Genomic DNA, 19,885 nt, shown 5'->3' on the forward strand with positions numbered 1-19,885 from the left:
GAATGGCTAGGTCAAAAAGCTAACAAAAAACCCCAAAACAAGACCAACAACAAAACCCACCTAGTTTGTGCTTCCAGTCATCACCCTCACAGTTGTTTTACTGCACACCAGTCATCACTTGCGCTGTTCCTGTTTATTCCAGTCCTGTGGTTTCCTCCAGACACAGCTTTGGGATTTTTGTTTGTTTTGCAGCTTTGCCTTTTCTTTCAGTCTTTTGAAATCTATGCTGCGGTCCAAATCATCCTATAGCATGGGATAATTTTGCCAAAGAGACAGGCATCTGTGAACTGAGCTGCCACCAATCTCACTTCAATCTAGCACCCAGGACAGGGCAGCCAAGTTGAGAAACCTTTTGGGCAGCCTCAGGCAAAACTTAAGCTGCGACTGCAGAATTGCTTAAGCCATAGAGCTGCGTGGTGGGAGAGGCTGAAGTGCGTTTGCTTCTCAGCTGAAGGGCCTGTGTCACAGACATGCTTCATACCTCGAGCTCCAACTGGTACCTCCTATGGAACTGCCTTGCCATGGAAGAGAAACAATACGGATGTGCACCACAGATCCTTGCTGAAATACGGTCTTAGAGAGCTCCTGCCCCTCAGCACTCCATTTATTTCCTGGAAAGGGTGAGAGTCATGTCTGTGAGCCCTGCTGGGGAGCAAACGCCTTGAACATATGCAGCTCTGGTTGCTGTAAAGTTGAAGCAGGCACGCAAGCAGCAGTTTTGCTGGATGGTGGTACTTCCAGCTGCCTTTGCCTATGCTGTGCTCTAATGGCTGAGCGTGCAGGCTCCTCTCCAAGTCTCTCCACTGCCCTACATTAGTGAAATTAGGTTGAATGGATTTCCGGGTAAAACACTGTCTCTTGGGACCTGCCCAGCTCCCGTCTGACTTGCCAAGATTAATTAAATCAGAGCAGACATCAGCTTATGACCATAGTAGCATCAACCTCTCTGCTGATCATTTCTTTTGTGGCTGTGGCTTCGTTTTGTTTTCCTTTTTGTCTCTGTTCCACTGCAGATCTTTAAATTACCACAGCTGATGCCAAGAGAAGAGAAATTGCACAAACACTCTGGGATTCTACTACAGATGCAGGGATTTTGCTTTTGCTGCTTTCCCACTGTTTGCATAATTATTGCTGATATTGATTATGCAGCTAGAACTTCATGCCTTCATGCTAAAGTATTGCCCAGATCTACGCAGCCGCTGCTCCTTCTCTAGCATTTGTCATGCTCACTCCTTTCTCCCTCTGTCCTCTGCCAACTACAGCTTGGTCAGAGATGGAACTGAAAACCTGTGCCTCATCTGGTGTCCTCTTTGCTTCCAAATATTAATGTGGGTTTTCCTGCCCTGTAATAAGCAGACCTCATCTGCCCCAGAGGTGACTCCGTTTACAGACATTTTTTGGAGGGTAAGGAGCACTGGAAAGCCCCAATTAAAATCCCTGACCTGAGTTTCTCCTAGTTTTAATGACATTTGGATCCAGATTTGGATCCAGGCTTCACAGCTTGATTCATCTGTCCCGATCCATCTGTCCTTTTAGCCAGCCAGAAGCTGATTCCAGGCAGACGACGGTAGGTCTGAGACTGCTGAAAATGAGATGCACTTCAGGTTCAGAGCTGTTGCTTATACAGTTCTCTTCCCAATCCCAGTTAGCCCATTGCAGTCAGCCCTACAATGTGCCATACGCAGTGCTAAAATCCTACACCCTCCCCACTCGCTGCTTCTGAAAACTGGCAGACTTATGCTGGCCCAGCAAAACACTGAGAAATGAAGGAAATGGGTATTTCAGGTGAGTGGCTGTGTCTGGTCCAGGGGACTGACTTGCATAGTTTCTCCCAAACCCCTGGTGAATATCTCACTTGCTACAGACGGACCCAGGGTATCACCTGGTTCCTGTGAGCCCTGGGGATCCTGGTGGGTGCATGGCACCTGGGAGATCTGCATACCCTTGGCAAACCCTGCAACGAAGTGTTGGGGAGGGATGCCCCCACTGCAAGCAGCAGGCAGGAGGTCCAGGGAAGTTGCCCAGTAACTACTGGAAAGAAGCAGACAAAGAAGCCTGTTAAGGTTACAACAAAAAAGCGATTACGGCCACAATACATGGTGGTTTGGGCCTCCTATTCCTGGACCGCTTCATCTTTGTTTCAGTGCCATGTATGACAACCTTAGTTGCTCTAGCAGACAGAGAAAACCCAACTTCTGCCAGTCCCATGGCTGATGACTTTGGTCCAAGCTTGGACTGCTGCCTCTTTTTCTGATCCTGCTAAATCCTCAGAGGACAGCCAGCCCCAGTTCTGTCGCCCCAGCTGCCTCTGCGCTTTGTCAGGCTGAAGAAGCCAGTGGCTTAGGGATTTCCCCTCCCTCTCCTCCCGCCCTTGAGCCTTTCTTCCCCCAGCACCACCACGGGAAATCCCACCCTGCATTGGCATCCTTGTGTGCAGTAGATGGAAAGGGAGGGAGTGGTGGGACAGATGCTCAGGGTGCGCAGTGGTGGGGAGTCGGCGGGGAGCGGGTGCTGAGGGGAGTCAGGCTCGAAGCTCCATTGCAAAGCATCTTTCACAGTGTCTAGACACCAGCTGCCGGGTTGCCATGGAAACTTCCCAACTTTGGCTGATGGGAGGGAGCAATGAGGTCTCCAGAGAAATGGGAGTGGTGGAGGAAGAGGGTGGAGAGAGAAAAGGGAGGATGTTCCTTGTGAATGTGAGGTGTTAACCCTGTTACAGCTACATTTGCAAATATTTTTGCTTCCTGGAGAACGGCAAAGAAGCAGCTCTCCTTCTTTCTTCCGCTGCTGTTTCCTTCCCACACCTGCAGATACAGCCAAGCCTGAAGATTGAGACAAATGACATGCCCACGGCTGGCTGGTCATTTATTCCTGCCTATTACAAGCACTTTTGGCCCAAACTTTCTGCATACAGTACCTATAACTGGGCAATTGCAATCTGGCTAGGGTTGGAAGAAGCCTCCCACTGTGGTTAGGTTTTCAGACAGTGAGATCTCCTTTAACGATGCCTCCCTCTTGGCCATCCCCACCGCTACAAGCAAACGCAGCTCCAGGAAGGACAGAGTGCTCCCATCTGGCAGCGCTGTGATCTGTCATGGTGCTTCTGTGGGGATGCTTTGTTGCACCAGAAAGTGGTGGGCAAGTGGGACAGTGTGTAGTACAGTGGCTGAAGGGGAGGTAAAAGAGCCCTTTGGGGATGAGGGTGCCTTGGAGGCAGATGTTTTGCACTGGTATTGAGTGGCCTCCTGCCAAACAGCGTCAAAGGTGCTGACCTCAACAGACTCTTACTGAGGCTCTACGGTCTTTACAGCCAGGGACCCTGAAACAGAGAAATGGGAAGTGACTTGCGCAGGGTGTCCCCAGCCATCAGCTGGGGTCAGAGCTGATCTGATTCGCAATCAATTGCTCAGCTGCCCTGCTGGAGCAGAAAGGCTCCCTTCAGGAGAAGTTCCAAGCTACCAGCTTCTACATCTCCCCAAAAACGGTGAGCCAGAGTCAAAGATGCCTCTGTACACGCTCAAATCATAGTTCTTCATTATCCGCTGCTTGACTTTCCAGCAAGGTAGTGTACCGGTCTTTTTAGATACAATATTCAGATAGTACAAGATATGTAAGATAAACCAGGATATAATATCCAGATCATACATTTATGAAGAACTCAGACCTTTGTGAATGTCAAGAGCTGTCTCCACTGTGGCCTTCCCAAATTGCTACAGGCTGCCAGCAATATAAGTATTTATCTGGTCTTCATCACCACAACAATGGCCTAACTCATAATCATGGAGGTATTTTATGCCGTGGCATCCCAGTGAAGAAAGCAAAGGCTTTTATCTGCATTTTAGAGTGAGCAATGTATGAAGAACTGGGCTGTGGTCACACAAAAGCCTGTGGTGTACCCGGGAGGCTGAGTCGCTTTGGCTCTTCATTCCAGCATCTCAACTAGCCACTCTGCATACAGCAGCACTTTGATAGGTGTGATGCCTTGATCCTGGGGTTTCTGAAATTCCACAAAGTCCTAATTTCAAGCCAAAACTGGAGGTACAACAATCTCAGCAATAGCCCCTGACCCCAACCGTCACAGGAAGGCAGGTAGAAGATCAGCATTCATTACTTCACCTGAGGAAAACCTAAGAAGAAATAATGCACAAGTTGTTCTTTACTCTTCTACATGCCTGCCCCTGTTGATTTCACACAGGTCCTGCAGTCCAGAAAGGTTACTCTTCTTAATTCCTTAAATACCTTATGTTTTGAACAGCTTGAATATAGAGGTTTTTACTTGCTTCCAGCTGTGGAATGTAACAGTTGGCAGCTGCTCTTGGCATACACGCTAGGAAACAGGATGTCCCCATCTCATGCAACAGCATTCTTTTGTGTCACTCATCTTTTCCCACTTGCTGGGTTAAGTTCTGGAGGATGGTTTAGAAATAGAGGGCATGTGAGAGGACAGAAGAACAAGGTATTGATAAGTCATATCCGTTTATTCTTTAGCCTCTCTAGGGTGGCTGCCCTGTGAGATCACAGGGGATAAATCAGAGGAAAGATAAGAAGAAATGGAAATACCGTGAGTAGATCATGGCCAAGTGAGCAAAATGTAGCCTTACTGAAGTGACTGATAATGACTGCTGTACAGCCAGGACATTTCTAGCAAAGTAATTAATTCAGGGAGTGAAGCTTACAGCACTTTGGGGATGGAAGTTTGGGTTTGGAGAGGCCTGGCAGATGCAGAGAATAGCACAGCAAGTGACAGAAGTTTGATAGACAGATCAGCTCCTCAGAGGTCTGCTCATCTTACAGCTCTGCTGATCAGCCTGGCAATTGTGGTAGGATAAGTAAGGGGATAAAAATGAACCCAAAACTGTGGCAGACTGCTGGCATTCACGCACTGCTGATCCTGAAATAAAGAGGGTTAAGGAGAGAAAGGAAATGTGCAGACTACTGGAGCCTTTGGGTTCTCCATCTACAGCTCCCACCCCATCACAGAGGACCGACTGTGAAGCTATTCTCCTCACCTGCCCCGGCAAAGTTGGCCAGGGAAAAGAGGAAACCTTCCATAATTGCAGCAAAAAGGTCTAGAAATTCCTTCAGTGCATCCAGAATTAATGCACCACTCCTCTCCTCGTACTCCTCCCCTTTCAGCTGTCGGTGGCAGGAAAACAAATTGCTGCAGCCCTTACTACAAACCATACTCCCGCCTCCCTTCCCCCAGCCAAAAAGACGTGTGCCATTCATAAGCTGCCTGACTGCTGGTCTCCATTATTAAAGCCTAGAAGGCTGATAAATTGGGGATTCATGGAGCCTGCAAGCCTCCAACAACCAGATTGCCATGGAAACCAGAGGCAGCCTCCATCTCCAGCAGAAATGATATTGATCTAGCTGAAGGCAGGGAATTACAATCAAGGAGAGGATATAAAATGTCTCTTTTTCTTCCCTTTGCCATCCTCCCATTTTGTGTTTAAATGAAGGAGAAATTTCATTTAGAGATCATTACTTTGTTTCTGTCCATCATCATACACCAAGGTTCTGCAAATTGGATGCTAAAATGAATTAAGTGCCTGTTGTCAGGCCTTCCACAGCCATCTTGTTGGTAACTATCCCCAGCAGTTGCAACATCAACAACACCAGCTCTTTGCATCAAAGATATTACTAATATTTCCCATACACACAGCTGGTGTGCACACACATAGGATCCCAATGTGTTTTGTGTAGAGTGGGCACTGAAACACAGCCACTGCTCTCTAGGAGGCAGTTCAGGCTTAATGTGATACCTGCTGAAGCTCCTGAGAGCCTTTGCTTTTCCTTTCAATGGGAGGAGGTCATCACACGTGTTATGACAGCCCGGACATAGGAAGAGGCATTTAACTATCAGCACTTGTGGGGAAAACCCCACTTTGCGACAACGCGGAGTGGCATTGCTGGTGCAGAGCAGTGCTCCCCTCTGCCTCAGATCCCCTCTCTGGGAATGCTTAATCACAGTCCTCCAGGGATGGAAAGATCAGGAGCCACAGCACCTGTCCTGCAAAACTGGGTGGGCAGCTCACACTGCAAAGGCCAGATCCTCCACGGTCTGTCACCTTATCCCTTGGGTGCCTGTGAGAAAGCCTAAGGGTTGGGAGGTGAAAAAACACAGCTTGACTTAAGGTGGGAGGTTAGACTGCATGGTTGCCTCTTCCACCTCAAGAAATCTCCATGACCAGAGGTGTGGTGATGCTCCTGGGGGAAAGGAGGGCCTTGGGCAGCCCTGTGCCTGGCACCGGCCACTTTCAGAGAGCCGAGCTGCACAGTGGGACAGAAGGAAGGAGGGAGCTGCATGGAAAACCTTTCACAAGCCCTCTTGTTGCCAGTGACAGTTTTCCCTGTGAAGGTGATGGCAGCTAGCATTCTGTTTTTAATTCAAATCTGGGATTTCTTTTTTTTTAAAAACAAACAAACAAACAAACAGGAAACCCCAACCTTCTCTCAGTTTGGGAGGGACTTTCCCGCCTCTGAACTTTCTGAGCGCTGCGCCAAGCAAACCAGTGCAGCTGGCCCACAGTAGCCACCTCAGTTCAATCAGGTGGGTAATGAACTTAGCCTTGCCATGAGGGCACCCAGTGGGGCAGCTGCAAACGCTGGGGAGACCTTGTAGGAGCACAACATGGCAGCCCCATGCCCCCAGCACAGCCATGGCATCACGAGGCCAGGTTGTATCACCCAATGCCCTGGAGCAGCAGGTATGTCCAGGTTGTCAATGTCAAAGTCAAAGCTCCTCAGTACTATCCACTGTGGTGGAAAAAAGTACCCTTATGGGGTGCTAAGACAGCCCTTTGATGAGCTAGCCTATAATGACAAGGCTTCTCTCCCTCATCAAAGGACATTTCAGCACTGCCATGGCTGTCCCCTTGCTATCACTGCCAGCCCAAGGTGGTCCTGCTGTGGGGCCAAGCAGTAGCTGCTCCTCCACTATCTCATGCATAGACAAAGTCTGCTATAGACCCCAGCTCTGCACAGGTCCACAGCGACTGTGAGTTACCAGAGCTCCCACTTGCAGAGTTTCTAAGCTTTTGGCCAAGATGGAGCAGCCCGTACTTTTGGCTTGGGCACCATCATTTTGACAATGGCTGTCACAGAAGAGAGCCTTATCTGAGGCATGAACCCACTGAGCTTCAGCTACTCTGAAACTGCTTTGAAATTGCAGAGGCATAGGCAGTGGCACCCCACCGTTTTGTGCTCATGTGGTCTCCCCTGGTCCTCCGTCTGATTTTATTTGCTGTAAAGGTCCTTGGCTCGGGTCCTGCCTGCTGGTCGCAGAGCGATGTCGTGAGATATCCACGTGAATGAACACGTCTCTTTTACTCTTCCTCTCCTGCTGGAGCTGTTCCACTTCCATAAATCATTAAATATTCATTGGGCCAGAGGAAAACATTGACTCGGTAGAGCAGTGGTGAGGGCACTCATCTGGAATGGGGGAGACCAAACTCCACATCCTGGCTCCAGCAAATAATAAATAATTTACGCAAAGTAGAACAGCTCCAGCAGGAGGGATCTGGGGAATCTTCATCCAGCGGCCCGATGGCTTGCTTGCAAAGGTCACTGGATTTCAGCTTCCTAGTGTAAGGCATGGGTCCACCTTGTTTTCTGTTCCCTTCTGGGAGTACCTCACCCTCACGTGCTAGCTACTCTAAAAGCAGGCAAAGGTTTCTCTTACTATTTAATCTACAAATCCCACCATTCTTGGTACTGGTACACAATGTTTGGTTTTGACAAGTTAAAGGGCTCTTTGATGAAAAAAAGTTTCACAGAAAACTTCCAGCCTGGCAGGACTCAGAAGCCCTGCATGGAGGTGGTCTGAACTGCAACTATGCTCGACTCCTCTCTTTGGTAGAAACATGTGTATGTGTTTTGCTAGAAACGAGGACAAGAAGCAGTTGCCTGCTACATCAGTTAGGAACAGCCAGAATTTTCTCCTTGTTCTCTGATGTAAAAATCAGTGACTCCATCCATCTTTCTCCCAGTCATTTTGCTTCAGCCATGAAGAAGGTTTCTAGCTTGAGGCACAAAGACACGTTTTCTTTCTCATTTTGTGTGTCTTTACTGAGTGCAGTGAGCAGTGCTGGGTTACTATCTCTTGAGACCCAAGTCTGCTGTTCATCCAGAGAAGTGGCGCTGCTCGGTAGCAGTACTGTGCATTTCTTCCTCCTGCCTTCCTGCTGGGCCTCGGGTGTGTTTGGGAGATGTTGTGTCATGGACAAGAGGGCAAGTTCAGTCCTTGTGCCTGGCACCATGTTTGACCACGCTGATAAGTCTCCCAGCGAGGGCTTGGCAGTAGCGCTCGGACAGGTTTTTGCAAAGAGTACATTCATCCCCAAAGATAAGCTTAAAGGCATGTGCCAAAACTGTTTATGCTGCTGAAGGACCCCTCAAGCACCCAGCAGTCCCACTGACTTGCAAACTTGCAGCACCCTGTATGTCCATTCCAAACACTAGGAGCTGCACCATGGGACGTGTGTAGGACTAAGCATGTGTGGTACGGGGTTAGGAGATCTAGGTGACAGTCATGCCCGCTCACTGTCTGGCAATAAAGAAGTTACTTCCTTTCACTGTACTTTCACCGTCTGGATCCCTGGTGCACCAGTGGAGTAATGGACTGTGAATGCAGACAAAGGGCCAGACAGAATTGCTGCTTGTATAAATCGTAGCAGCCCTCCTGAAGATCACCTCACAGCAGCCCTCTAATCAGACCATGTGGATGCAGGGGATTTCCATCCCTTCTGACCACAAGCGAAAACAGAAGATCACTATTACAATATTGCACTGAGCCCCTCTCAGGGGAAGAAACTTACAGACCATTTGTGAGCAGATCTAAGATTAAGACCACAGACTCCTTCAACTCGCATGTCTTTCTGAAGTGCAGCAGGGCAGGCTCCAGCCCAGGGCTTGGTCTCCTGTGGCATATCCTTCGTTTCAGCACTGATGGCTGAAGATTACTCTGAATTCTTATGATACTGATGCTGAAATCACAGGTGAGATCCTAGCCTTACATAAGTTAGTGAGGCTTAGATTTCAGTCCAGTAGCTGCAGCTACAGCTGGTGAACATTGCCTCCAAACAGGCTGTAAAAGATGTGAGGAAGGAGGGAGGAAGAAGGGGAGCTTGGAAGAGAAATTTTGGGGTAGGTAACACAGGGTGTCCAAGCTGGAATACATACTCTTGCATTTCTAAGCCCACACCCAGTGAGTATGGAGTCCTATACTCCATACTTATCTCATCTTCATAACTAGGCAGTTACGGATTCAGTCCACACAAGCTTGCATTCACACCTCCCTCTTAGAGGTTTGTGTCATTTCCAAATCAGTGGGTGCCCAAAGCCTTTAAGAACAGCTAAGAGGTTTTTAAAAGTACTATCCACCACCCCAACTTTAAATAACTTTTACTTTATTCCATCTTCCATCTCTTCAAATGGTTACCCAGTAAGGTCTCTGAAACATTTTTCACAGCTGCTAAGACAGTTCTGCCAAAGTCAGCAGCACTGGGGAATGCTCCTGCAGACTGGTCACAGCTCTCGCTCCTGCCCTCCCATCCCTTTCCCTGTACGTGCAGTGCATTGTCAGCTATGGTTCTGCAGCACTGCACCACTTTAGCATTGGGATTTGGACGCTCTTTCAAATGTCAGCGAGATTTTCTTCTTCATTAAGCCCTGTAGGTTACAGGTAATGTCCGGTTATCGTTACTAGCATTCCCAATTAGTGTGTTCTGATGAAGGAAGATGGAGAGGTTGAATACTGCCTTCCACCTTCTGCTTTCTTTCACAACGAAAAGAGGACTCATTTCCTATTGCCTCAAGGTACAGCTGGAAAGTGTGTGGTCCTTTGAACATCGGATAATTGGGACCTTATGACCTTTATCTAAGACTTATTTACATGAAGCCTCGAGTCTCACTTTTTCTGTCATTAGGAGAAGAGCATTTTCCTTTACATCTCTGGGCCCTGTCCAGGTTTCCATAGTTCTTTTCCCGACTACTCTGCAGCCCTGCAAAGGGCAGGCGTCCAACGCGGGCTCCTGGCTGCCAGGACCTCAGCTGACATTTTCAGCTCTTTTCCAATGTCCCATGCTGACAATGATGTAGTTAAGGACGCAGAAAGAAAAAAGAAACATTTCCACAGATCACATTCACATTTGGTGACCATAAGGCCAAGGCTCTTTATATGGTACAGGCCATTAGAGCTACAGGATATGCTAAGGGACCCTTTAGCAGTGAATACAGAACTAGGAAGAAAGCCACAGTTCTAGTAACTTGCAAAAGCAGACCAGACTCCCCTTCAGAGAACAGTTAAGCACACAACAGCTGCAGTGTCCATCATTCAGTTTTCCCCCATACATTATCATTAAGTGTCTCCTCTATTTTCTGCCTGAAGACATTCAACACCATCAGAGAGGAAAGCTAGGGAATGAGGAAGCCCTCCTTTAAGTCAAACTTGCGGCATGAATGTAGTCTTGAGAAATAAATTGTGGCTAGAGACCTGAGCTTGCATAAATTGGTCTTTCTCAGGTTTATTGGAGGTCCAGAACTGGAGGTGGAACCTATCCCACAGAGCTGATGCCAGTGGCTTGACTTGTAAGCCTCCTGTCACTGCCTACATTTTCTTTGGTTCTCTTAGCCACTGCCCAATCTCACAGACCATCATACAGCTGAACAAAATATTTGTGCAGTGCCTTTATAAAGAGGAGAACTCCCAAGTCCACAACAGACCTGGACATCACTGCAGTCAACAGTGCTCGTTGGTCAGCTGTCTTCATAAAGCAAAGATGTTGATGTGCATAAGGACTGGGATGAGGTGCAAAACAGAGGAAATACTGCCTTTCTAGAAACATGTGTATACAAGTTCAGCCTTTTCTGGACCAACGTGTACAGTGTTTGTCACCCCATCTCATAAATTACATTTGCGGATTCAAAGGAAGTGCAAAGAAAAGCAACAAAGATGCTAAAAAGCATGGGGATCATTTCATGTAAAAAAACAATTGAAAGCATTGCTTGTGTTTTCTTCAGGAAAGAGATGAACAGCAAGGGCTACAGTACTATGCCCTCTGTGCATATGTGCATACTACATGATGCTATATACAATAATCAATGGCATGAAGTAGGGTTGTCAGAAGCTTTTTGCTTGCTCTGTGACATCACACAAGTAAAGAAAAATATTTAAGGCAATGGTGGCCAATTCATTGCTGAAATTTCCAGCCATTGTACAGCTGGTTGGAGTTGGGGAAGCTGTTTACACTTAATCAATTGGATATTGTACATTTGCATATATATAAAGCCACAGTTATAATTAGTATCAAAAGAGAAAATACATCATGCTTTAACTGTTAAACCAAATCCTAGGCAGCAGAGGACAGGGACGAGTCCTAGCAGTAGAGAGGTAGTTTACCCCAAATCTGCCCAAATAGCAGTATTTGGTGCCAGCCACTGCGAGAAGTACAATAAATGGATGTTAGGTCTAACCTGGCTTGGCAATTTCTGTGTTCCTCTACCAGTTATTTACATGGACCTTTGGGAGTACAAATTCACCTTGCCAGAGTCCGTAGAGTTGCCACAGAGATTGGAAGTGATCACTGCACTGCCACTGATAATCCGGTATTAACGCACCTATTATAGCAGCTCTCGAGGAATGTCTAACTAATCTGACAGTGCTGACCTGCTGAATTTTCCCAATCCCTTTCCTCTGCACATGGCAGTCATCTGTACCACAGAGTCAGTACTGCTACCTTTACAGTCCTGCTCCTTGGAGCTGTAAATCCCAGCTGATACTCTGCAAGCTTATATTTATCTGAAAAGTTCAGCCTACTTGATCCTAGTGTAAAGAGATGACACTGGTGGTGGTGCAGGGCACTGTTGGCAGCTACAGCAAACAGCTGCCACTTACATTTCATTGTCTGTCTGTCTATTCTGTCAACTGGTCTGCTATTGGAGCCCTTCTCAGCAGAAAATTCAGTTATCATTTATGGCAGAAAGCCTTCCTCCCATGTGGGGATTTCTGACCATTTTCTGAACATGATCTGAGTGCAGTTGTAGCAGGTCACTGTGGAAAATATTGCAACGAGGAGACAGTGATTTTGAGTGAAATCTCAATGGAGTTTAACCTTGGCTGTAGAGAGCCGTGTTGTTAGCGTGAGTGACCACTATACAACATGAGCACATACCATGGCATTAGTATGCACTGCCTTAAACAATACCACCTGTATTGTACTGCTTGTAAGAACTCCTTCCCATGGAGATGTGTAAGAGCGTAATGCTCTCAGCAGACCTTGGTATACCATCTAGAAAGTTCAGTATTGTACAGGTTCAAGACCAATAGCTTTGTTCAGCTGGAAGAATACTATAAAGATGTGAAGAAGAGAGAGGCTTTCCAACCTCCTCATGAACAGGAACTCTGTGGAGCATGCCATGATCAACAAGGAGGGGCTCAGCTGATACTGCAACAGTTGTGGTCCCCAACATCACAAAGGATGAAAGATTGCTGTCATCTTTCCTTTAATTTCCATCCTTCACAAAATAAACCAGTTAACCAGCCTTGAGTGTCCATGCATTTCTTACTGAGGTCTCAAAAGTACTGGTACCTCCTTGGTGCAAAACAGTGGTCAATCTGCTGTCCTCAAGAGGCCTTTTCCAGTGTCAGCCCACGCCTTGTCATCAGTATATATGCCGAGTGCCACCTAAGATTTCGTTAGAAGAGGTCAGGTCCTGCTTCACCACTAGCCCACTAACGCAGTTCCCACCTACATTGGGCAAGCTGCATCTCATTAGAAAATAGAAGACCTGAGGCACACATGGGACCAGAGACAGTATTCACTGCAACTGAGGAGGAAATCCTGCACCTGTAGCAGGTAGTGCGTAGGTTTCCTGTTCTCTGGAAAATTGTGACATTTTGCTTTCCTCACTCTGCCCCTCACATGGCTATTTGCACCAATGCAAAGCAGACTGTGAAATACATATGCAATGCTTATACCTGTGTAGACACAATGCAAAGATTAAAAATTTCAGAGCAATTGAGGACTAGGTACATAATTTGACACCTTTTAGCATGTTGCAGGTAACCTAAATTGCATTTATATTCTTACTTTGTTGCTGGAGTAGTACGACAGACAAGAGAATGCTGGCACGCTTGCTTAGAGTTGTTCCTTCTGGGGCAGTCATGGGAAGACTACTGTATTTGCATTGCTTTCCTCGGCTGCCAGGTGTAGCTGCAGAGATAAGCTCCCGTGAAACAGGAACGACAGTGAGGGTGTTATGCCTCATGCCAGCTACCCATGGGCCAAAACCAAAATTCCAGTTATACAACTGCAGTCCTCTTGCGTAGCGCAGGCTGTACCTTCTAGCTGGTACATGACAATAGACAGTCTCCCTTTCCAAATCTTGATATAACCAGTCCTCCCTAGGTGAAGCAAGTATTGTCCTTCCATCAATATGCTGACTGAACTGAAAACAAAGAACTGATTCAGCTTTAAACCATGAAAAAGGATCTGTAGGGACTTGCTCCCTCTGAGGAAGTGAAGAGAAGATGGTGCCTCCCAGTGCTCCTTGCTTGCAGGATACAGGGCCCCGGGGGAACTGCTGGCCCGCTTACATGCAAAGCAATTGTCATCTGGATGATTTTTCATTTCAGCTGTGAAACTGCTCCATTGTAAAGCTATTTCATGAAGCGGGAGAAAGCATTCTTCGTTTCCCAACAAAAGAAGATCCATTTGTTTCCTTAGGCACAATTTACTCTTTCAGATTTCTGGGCTTTGCTGTATTCTTACATGACAATCTGAGAGTGCTTTTGATGTGAGAGCTAGTCAAATTTGGAGGTGAGACTTGAAAACCCGGGAAAGTACAAAGAGAATCTAACATTGTGTGACATTCACCTCCTCTCCTCCCCATAAGGCACACAGTAGCCCATCTTTTTCTATAGTCTGCTGTGCTGGATGCTGATCTCACTTCAAAGCTGCGCTAATGTAGACTCTTTCTAGTAACTTTGATGGAGACTCTCTGGAATTAAGCCAATGCAACCTACATTAGAATAACTCTCACCTCCTTATCCATATGTAATGTATAAATTCCCTCCTACCATTTTTGAATTTTGTCCTGTTGAGTAGGTTGGCGTCTAAGGGAGCCTCTCGAAGCATAATACCAACATCAAAGAGGGAAAAGTTGCATCATAACAAGAAAGCTTATAAACCTAAGTCTTGGCAAGGATGCTCAGATAAGAGAACACTTTCTTGGTGTGCAAGTCACCTACCAAAAGACGTGAAGAGAACTAAGAGATTGACTTTCTTACATCAGTCCCTCATTGCCACTGAACAAAGCCCACCAACTAATTTTGTGCCTTACCCAGGTTGGAATTCATCTACTTTTTCCATCTACTTTTTGATACATTGAGGATTGCTTAAAAACTGCCCTACTGGACAACTGGGAATGCCTGGGGTTCCAGGTCAACTAATACTGGATACAGGACAGTTGTTTGAAGCCATTTCCTAAGCCATTACCAACAGAGGTAAAGTATGTGGAATGTTATGAATGACAAGGAGACCGAGGGCTGTCAGGGGAATTAGCAATTGGTGTGAAGAATCACCCAGCCTCTCCCCCAATCCAGAAATATTAAATATTAAGTATGAAAAATTGTTCACTTCTCTTTATCTGGTTAGTTATTCCTCTTCCCTCTTCCTGTCTTTTTTTGTCCTGCCCTTAGATGAAGGCGAAAATATCTTCTGGATATAAATGAAATGCCCTTGCCTTTTGCCTGTGTCTGCATCAGGGACGACACGATATAGCCATTGTAGTAAAATTCAAGGCAGATGAACATCACCACACAAAAGTAGCACGGTCGGCACGCCTCACGGTAGTAGCAGCCAAGCGTGCCATGGCAACCAGCCAACCGATGACACTGGCTAGGAGCCAATTTGATTTATTTTTGGCAGCCTGACACCACGTACTACTGTGCCAGTCTTCGATCACAGAAACGATATGAGATGACCTTTGAAAGCCAAGGGGATGACTTCTGGGAGAAGGGGACTGATGAAGCTGAAAGAGGATCTGTCCCCAGGCTGGAGGAGTACTGGAGTGGCAGATGTTTGGTAGCCCTCCCTCTTTCACGAATGACCAAACCATTGCAGCCATGCCAGCAACCACCAGTGCTGTGTTTGCTGGGGGATGACTGGGAGAAAGATCGAGATGTGGCGAATGCCTTTAAGTCTATGGAAAGAGTAAGTACCAAGAGACAAACGGAGAGGTTTAAAGAGATGAGAGGGAGTAATAGGATGAAGATAGGGAAAAAAAAAAAAAACATAGCCTTTTTGTCAGGAAATATTTCCTGTCTGTGGGAACTTTTGTACTGTGATGATGCTCTTTTGTGGAATATTCTTTAAGGAAAAAGCAGCTTCTTACTATTCTGGACATTGTGCTATAGAGTGTATTGTAGAATGCAACTCAGCATCCTCAGAGAGATGGACAAGAAGGCCTATTTAATCTTTTTTTCATTTCTTTCGTGGATGGCTCTGGGGGCACTTACCCAGCTGCTCAGGTTTGTGACTGGAAGGCTGATATCATACTGGAACAGGAATTTAGAAAAAAATCTATATTCATTAACATTTTAAAAAGACTATCAGTTTGACTGGGGCCACACACCTTCCATGTTTGCTTTCTGCAAACATTGGTAAGCTTGAGTAATGCGGCATGCATATTGAGTAAGTATAAATAGATGCACATACTGGTATTGAACACTCAAACAATCACTGAAAACTCATTTTTAAATATATATTTGATTGCATATTTTCCAACTTACTCTGTTGGCTAGATATTTACATAAGTAACAGTATCATGTGCAAATGCATATTAAACCATGCATTTAAATGGCCACTTCAAATGATGTGGCCATGAATGGTTGGCCACTTCAAATGATGTTAAAGCCAACAAGAGCATGGGGAACATATCTGCAAATAACTTCGAGTACTGCATGGAAATAAACAAATCTTTGATGATTGGTGACTTAAACCAGGTAAAATTAAGCAAATGAAATAACCTGCTACTATGAATTTCCTCCCTCTATCCATTACATCAGATTTATCTGAATAAAAATATAATGTTAATTTAAAGCAGAATCACTATCCCTGTTTAGGAATAGGGCATCCCAAGTCTTAAATATGAGTTAATTAGTACTTGTTATCCTGTGTACAGAGGACCATAAAACACTGACTCACTCTGTCCTGTTTTTGCCATTGATGTCTATACCTCTGCCCAAGTATAAAAACAACGCAAGTACAGCATGCAACATACCAAATTAGATTTCAGAAATCACATGACATTTATTTTGCCACTCAACTCATCACATGAAGTAAGAACAAAAGGCTGGAGACCTGGACAACAAAAACCCAACTTGAACGATGCAATTTCACGGCTTACCTCTAGAAATGTTTAAATGAAAGGAGGTAAAACCAGCAACCCTTTGTTGTTGTGTACATTCAGTTTAGACTCATGCTCTTGAAGGCTGTTCCCCTTGTCCATACCTTAAATCATAAATGTTCTGCATGAGGTCCTCTCCCAGTACTTATCTGCCATTTGGATATCTGTTCCTTCCTACTGTCCACTTTGTTGAGCAGGAACAAAGTTGCCTGAAGCTCTGAGTTAGCTATGAAGCTTGGATGTCTAAGGAGTAGGAATTGTAATTTGTGGAAGAGAAGTAGTGGAGCAAATGAAATTCGGGAGAAACATCAGTAAATGCAGCAATGGATGCTGAGGCTCTGTAACATTTACATCAGGCTGTTTATGACTATCAAGGTGATAGGCCACATTTTTGCCCCAGCAAGCTAAAGAATGCAGAATGCCCTGTACAACTGAATGTCTCATGAATGCGGAGGCCACTTATGCTTGGCGCTGCCTCATGATTGAGTTTCATGTGGTGCCTACCTCTGATGTTATCTTTTTTTTAAAATTTATGTTCTCTTTCTTTGATAACATAAGGAAGGTAAAGAACAAGAGCAAAAGTATCCTCAGGTCTTTGATGCATTTTCTGCCCAGCTCAGTATCACAATTCAAAAATGGCTCTTCTTTATGGTTTGGAAACACTATGCCTCTGTCAAAAATGCTCGCTTTTGCCTCTCAAAACTTTTCACCTCTTCCCAGGGGAACTAGTTAAGCAGAGTTGCACTCAGTCAAGAGCAAAGAATTGAAAACACCTCCTAGAGCGACTGTTTGCATTCAACCTTCTCTTCTGTCCTCACTCACTGAGCTGTCAGGGCCTTTAATCTCCCCTTTCCATACCTGATCCTCTTACCATGTGTGTCTGACCCAGCTGACACGTCTAAAAGCTTCATGCAAGTATGGGTGTCATGGGCTACTCCAAGTACAGAGGCTAGAAGTATTGGTGTGAATAAAACTATAAGCGATGCTGATAACAAGATGTTGCTGACCAGGATGTGTTTGTACCAGGAATCTCATCCATTTACAAGCAGACAGAAAAAAGACCCGTTTGGCTCCTTCTTGACCATCCCACCAGCAAGGCTAAATGACCTCCTGCAGTATGTGCTTTTGCTGTGTGTGATTTTCAGCTCAAGCTGGCAGCTTCCAGTAAGCTGGTATCAGCTCGGGCTGTTTTGCTGCCCCACTGGAGCTACCTGTGCTAGCGTGACTGGGAAGGTTCATCTCCCCCTTTAGCATATGCAGAGCTTGGGGAGCTCTCCCAGGCACCTTCAAGCCTCCTAGCTGGCTGACATTTTCCCACGACCATGGAAAAAAGGGCTGGATGGCACCTCCACTTAGAGGAACAGGAGCCTCAAGAGGAGGTGCAGTATTTCCAAAAGCTGCTGAGAAGCAGGGAAGAGGCTGTTAAGCAAGAACATGCAACTCCCCCACCCCTAAAACCCAGCAAGGGGATTCCCTTGTTAACCCTCAGTCTGACCCCGCAGCAGCCCTTGCTGGCCAACCTCAGATGCGTCCCCAGGAGACTGAGGGAGGCATCCATTTCTGGAGAGGCCCATTCCCTAGTGGAGCATTCACTCACCTGTCTTCTCTTCGGTTTGGCTGCTCTCCACTGTCTCCATTTGGGGTTGCGCTGTTGCCTTGGCAGTAGCATCCTCTGCGGCAGGGGTGGTGGTGGCAGTGGTGTCAGCAGCAGGCACGTCGGCTTGTTTAGGCTCCTCTTTGTCTTGGGCTTCGTCAGCCTTCAAGGACGGCGAGTTATCAGTGGAAGCTTTAGTGGCCCTTTCCGTTTCAGCGGCAGCAGCGGGCTTTTCCTCCGAGGAGGCAGCAGGAGTGGCAGCCTGTGGGGCCGGCTGCTCTGAGCCTGTGTCGGTGGCTCCATCCCCTTTTTTCTCCTCTGCTGGCGCGCTGCTGTCTTTGCTGCCCTCCTCCAGCTGGGCACTGTCAGTGGCGGCCGCTTCTGTGGCAGTGGGAGCCTCGCTCTCTTTGTTCTCGGCTGCTCCACCAGCAGGGCCTTCCTCCTTCTTGTCGGCGGCATCAGTCTCAGCTGCCGGAGCATCTCCCTTCTTCTCCCCCTTGAGCTTTTTCCTTGTTATGTGTCCGCGGAAGCTGGCCTGGATTTTGGTGGCTGCCTTATGAGCTTTATCTTCTGGTTTGATGCCATCTTGCTCAATCTTTTGGTCCCCGTCCTCATTTTTTTCAACCTTTAAAGAAGAACAAGGGAGGAGGGCAGAGGAGAAAACAGGGAGAAAAGTTAAGATTTCTCCAAGTGTGGTCCAGGCTCTGGTTTTATTGGGAATGTCCCACTGTTCCCTCCTTCTAAGCAGTGATAAGTTCAAAACAGCCGTTCCATTTGGTATGGGTTTGAAGCCAGGTGGCTCTAATTTCATCCTAGGGCTGGACAGACACAGGGGGTTTGTAAAAGGAATTTAAAGCACCTCATCATCTCCGTCAGCAATGCTGAAAGCACCTTGGCTGCATGGAAAGGTTTGCATCAGCTGGTTTGTCTCTATTCCCGTGATTTATTTTCCCATCCGTTTTGAAATATACCAATTTTTTCCCCTACTCATTTTCAAAACACTCTCCTGAGAGGGCTTTTCACAGTCTTTGTAAATCCACCTGTGCCTTTAAGCCTTTGTTTCTTTTTTAATGACACCTTGTTTCACAGGTGTGTGACTCTAATGACACCAAGCGTTTTGTCCTTTATATCTTTTTGGCTCAGGATCGCCAACAGAGAGTAGCATTGCTGCCCGCCCCACCGCAGATGCACGCTGTCAGACATAGACAGATATTCCCAGGATACACTCCCCACAAACGCCCTGCCTGCGAGCGCTCCAAGCGCTTTGCCTCCGCTCCCCACTCACGGTCTCAATGAAGGAATAATAGGCAGATAGATATCAGTCTTTCCAATTTCGGCAGATTATTATTATTTCTCTGACTATTGGGGGGAATTCAGCCCTGCAACAAAGAACTGGCATTCCCCATGTTTTTTAGACTTAAGCCACGCATTAAAGTCATAAATGGGATCAAAACAGAGCCTGTGCCTTGTGCTGGTCTGCTGCAGACAGATAATGCTCAGCTTGTAAACCCCCACTGAATCTACAGGACATACCATGTTTCACCCCAATAATTTAGCAGCTCCTGGGCAAGTAGCAGCTCAGCCGCATATTGATGAACGGACACTGTTCTATTAATATTCCCGCTGGAAAGCATCCAAAATAGCTACTCGGAAGCAGAGCCACTGGCCTCTCTGCTGTCTGCACCTGGTTTCCAACACTGGCTCAGGTCACAAAAGAAAGCGAACGGGCTGGCTGAGAAAGACAGCCAACATTCATCCCTGGGTGGGAAGAGGAAACCACTCCTTAGGCCACTGCAACAGAGAGGTGCCATCTGGGGAAAAAAGCCCAGGACCAGAAAAGCAGAGAGAGGGGACAGCCTATAAATACATTCAAAAAGAGTG

The 19,885-nt window shown here is 46.5% G+C and overlaps 1 protein-coding gene across 1 annotated transcript in view; it reads right to left on the reverse strand.

Moving 5' to 3' along the window:
• The window catches only part of GAP43 (growth associated protein 43), a 59,232-nt gene that overhangs the window by 5,459 nt on the left and 33,888 nt on the right, over window positions 1–19,885 (reverse strand). Inside the window, exon 2 of the mRNA XM_009879912.1 lies at window positions 18,008–18,629. Within this exon, the coding sequence (XP_009878214.1) occupies window positions 18,008–18,629 (622 nt within the window). The remainder of the gene's footprint in view (window positions 1–18,007; window positions 18,630–19,885) is intronic.

This window comes from Charadrius vociferus, unplaced genomic scaffold (assembly GCF_000708025.1).
Source record: "Charadrius vociferus isolate BGI_N301 unplaced genomic scaffold, ASM70802v2 scaffold162, whole genome shotgun sequence".
Classification (NCBI taxonomy): Eukaryota; Metazoa; Chordata; class Aves; order Charadriiformes; family Charadriidae; genus Charadrius; species Charadrius vociferus.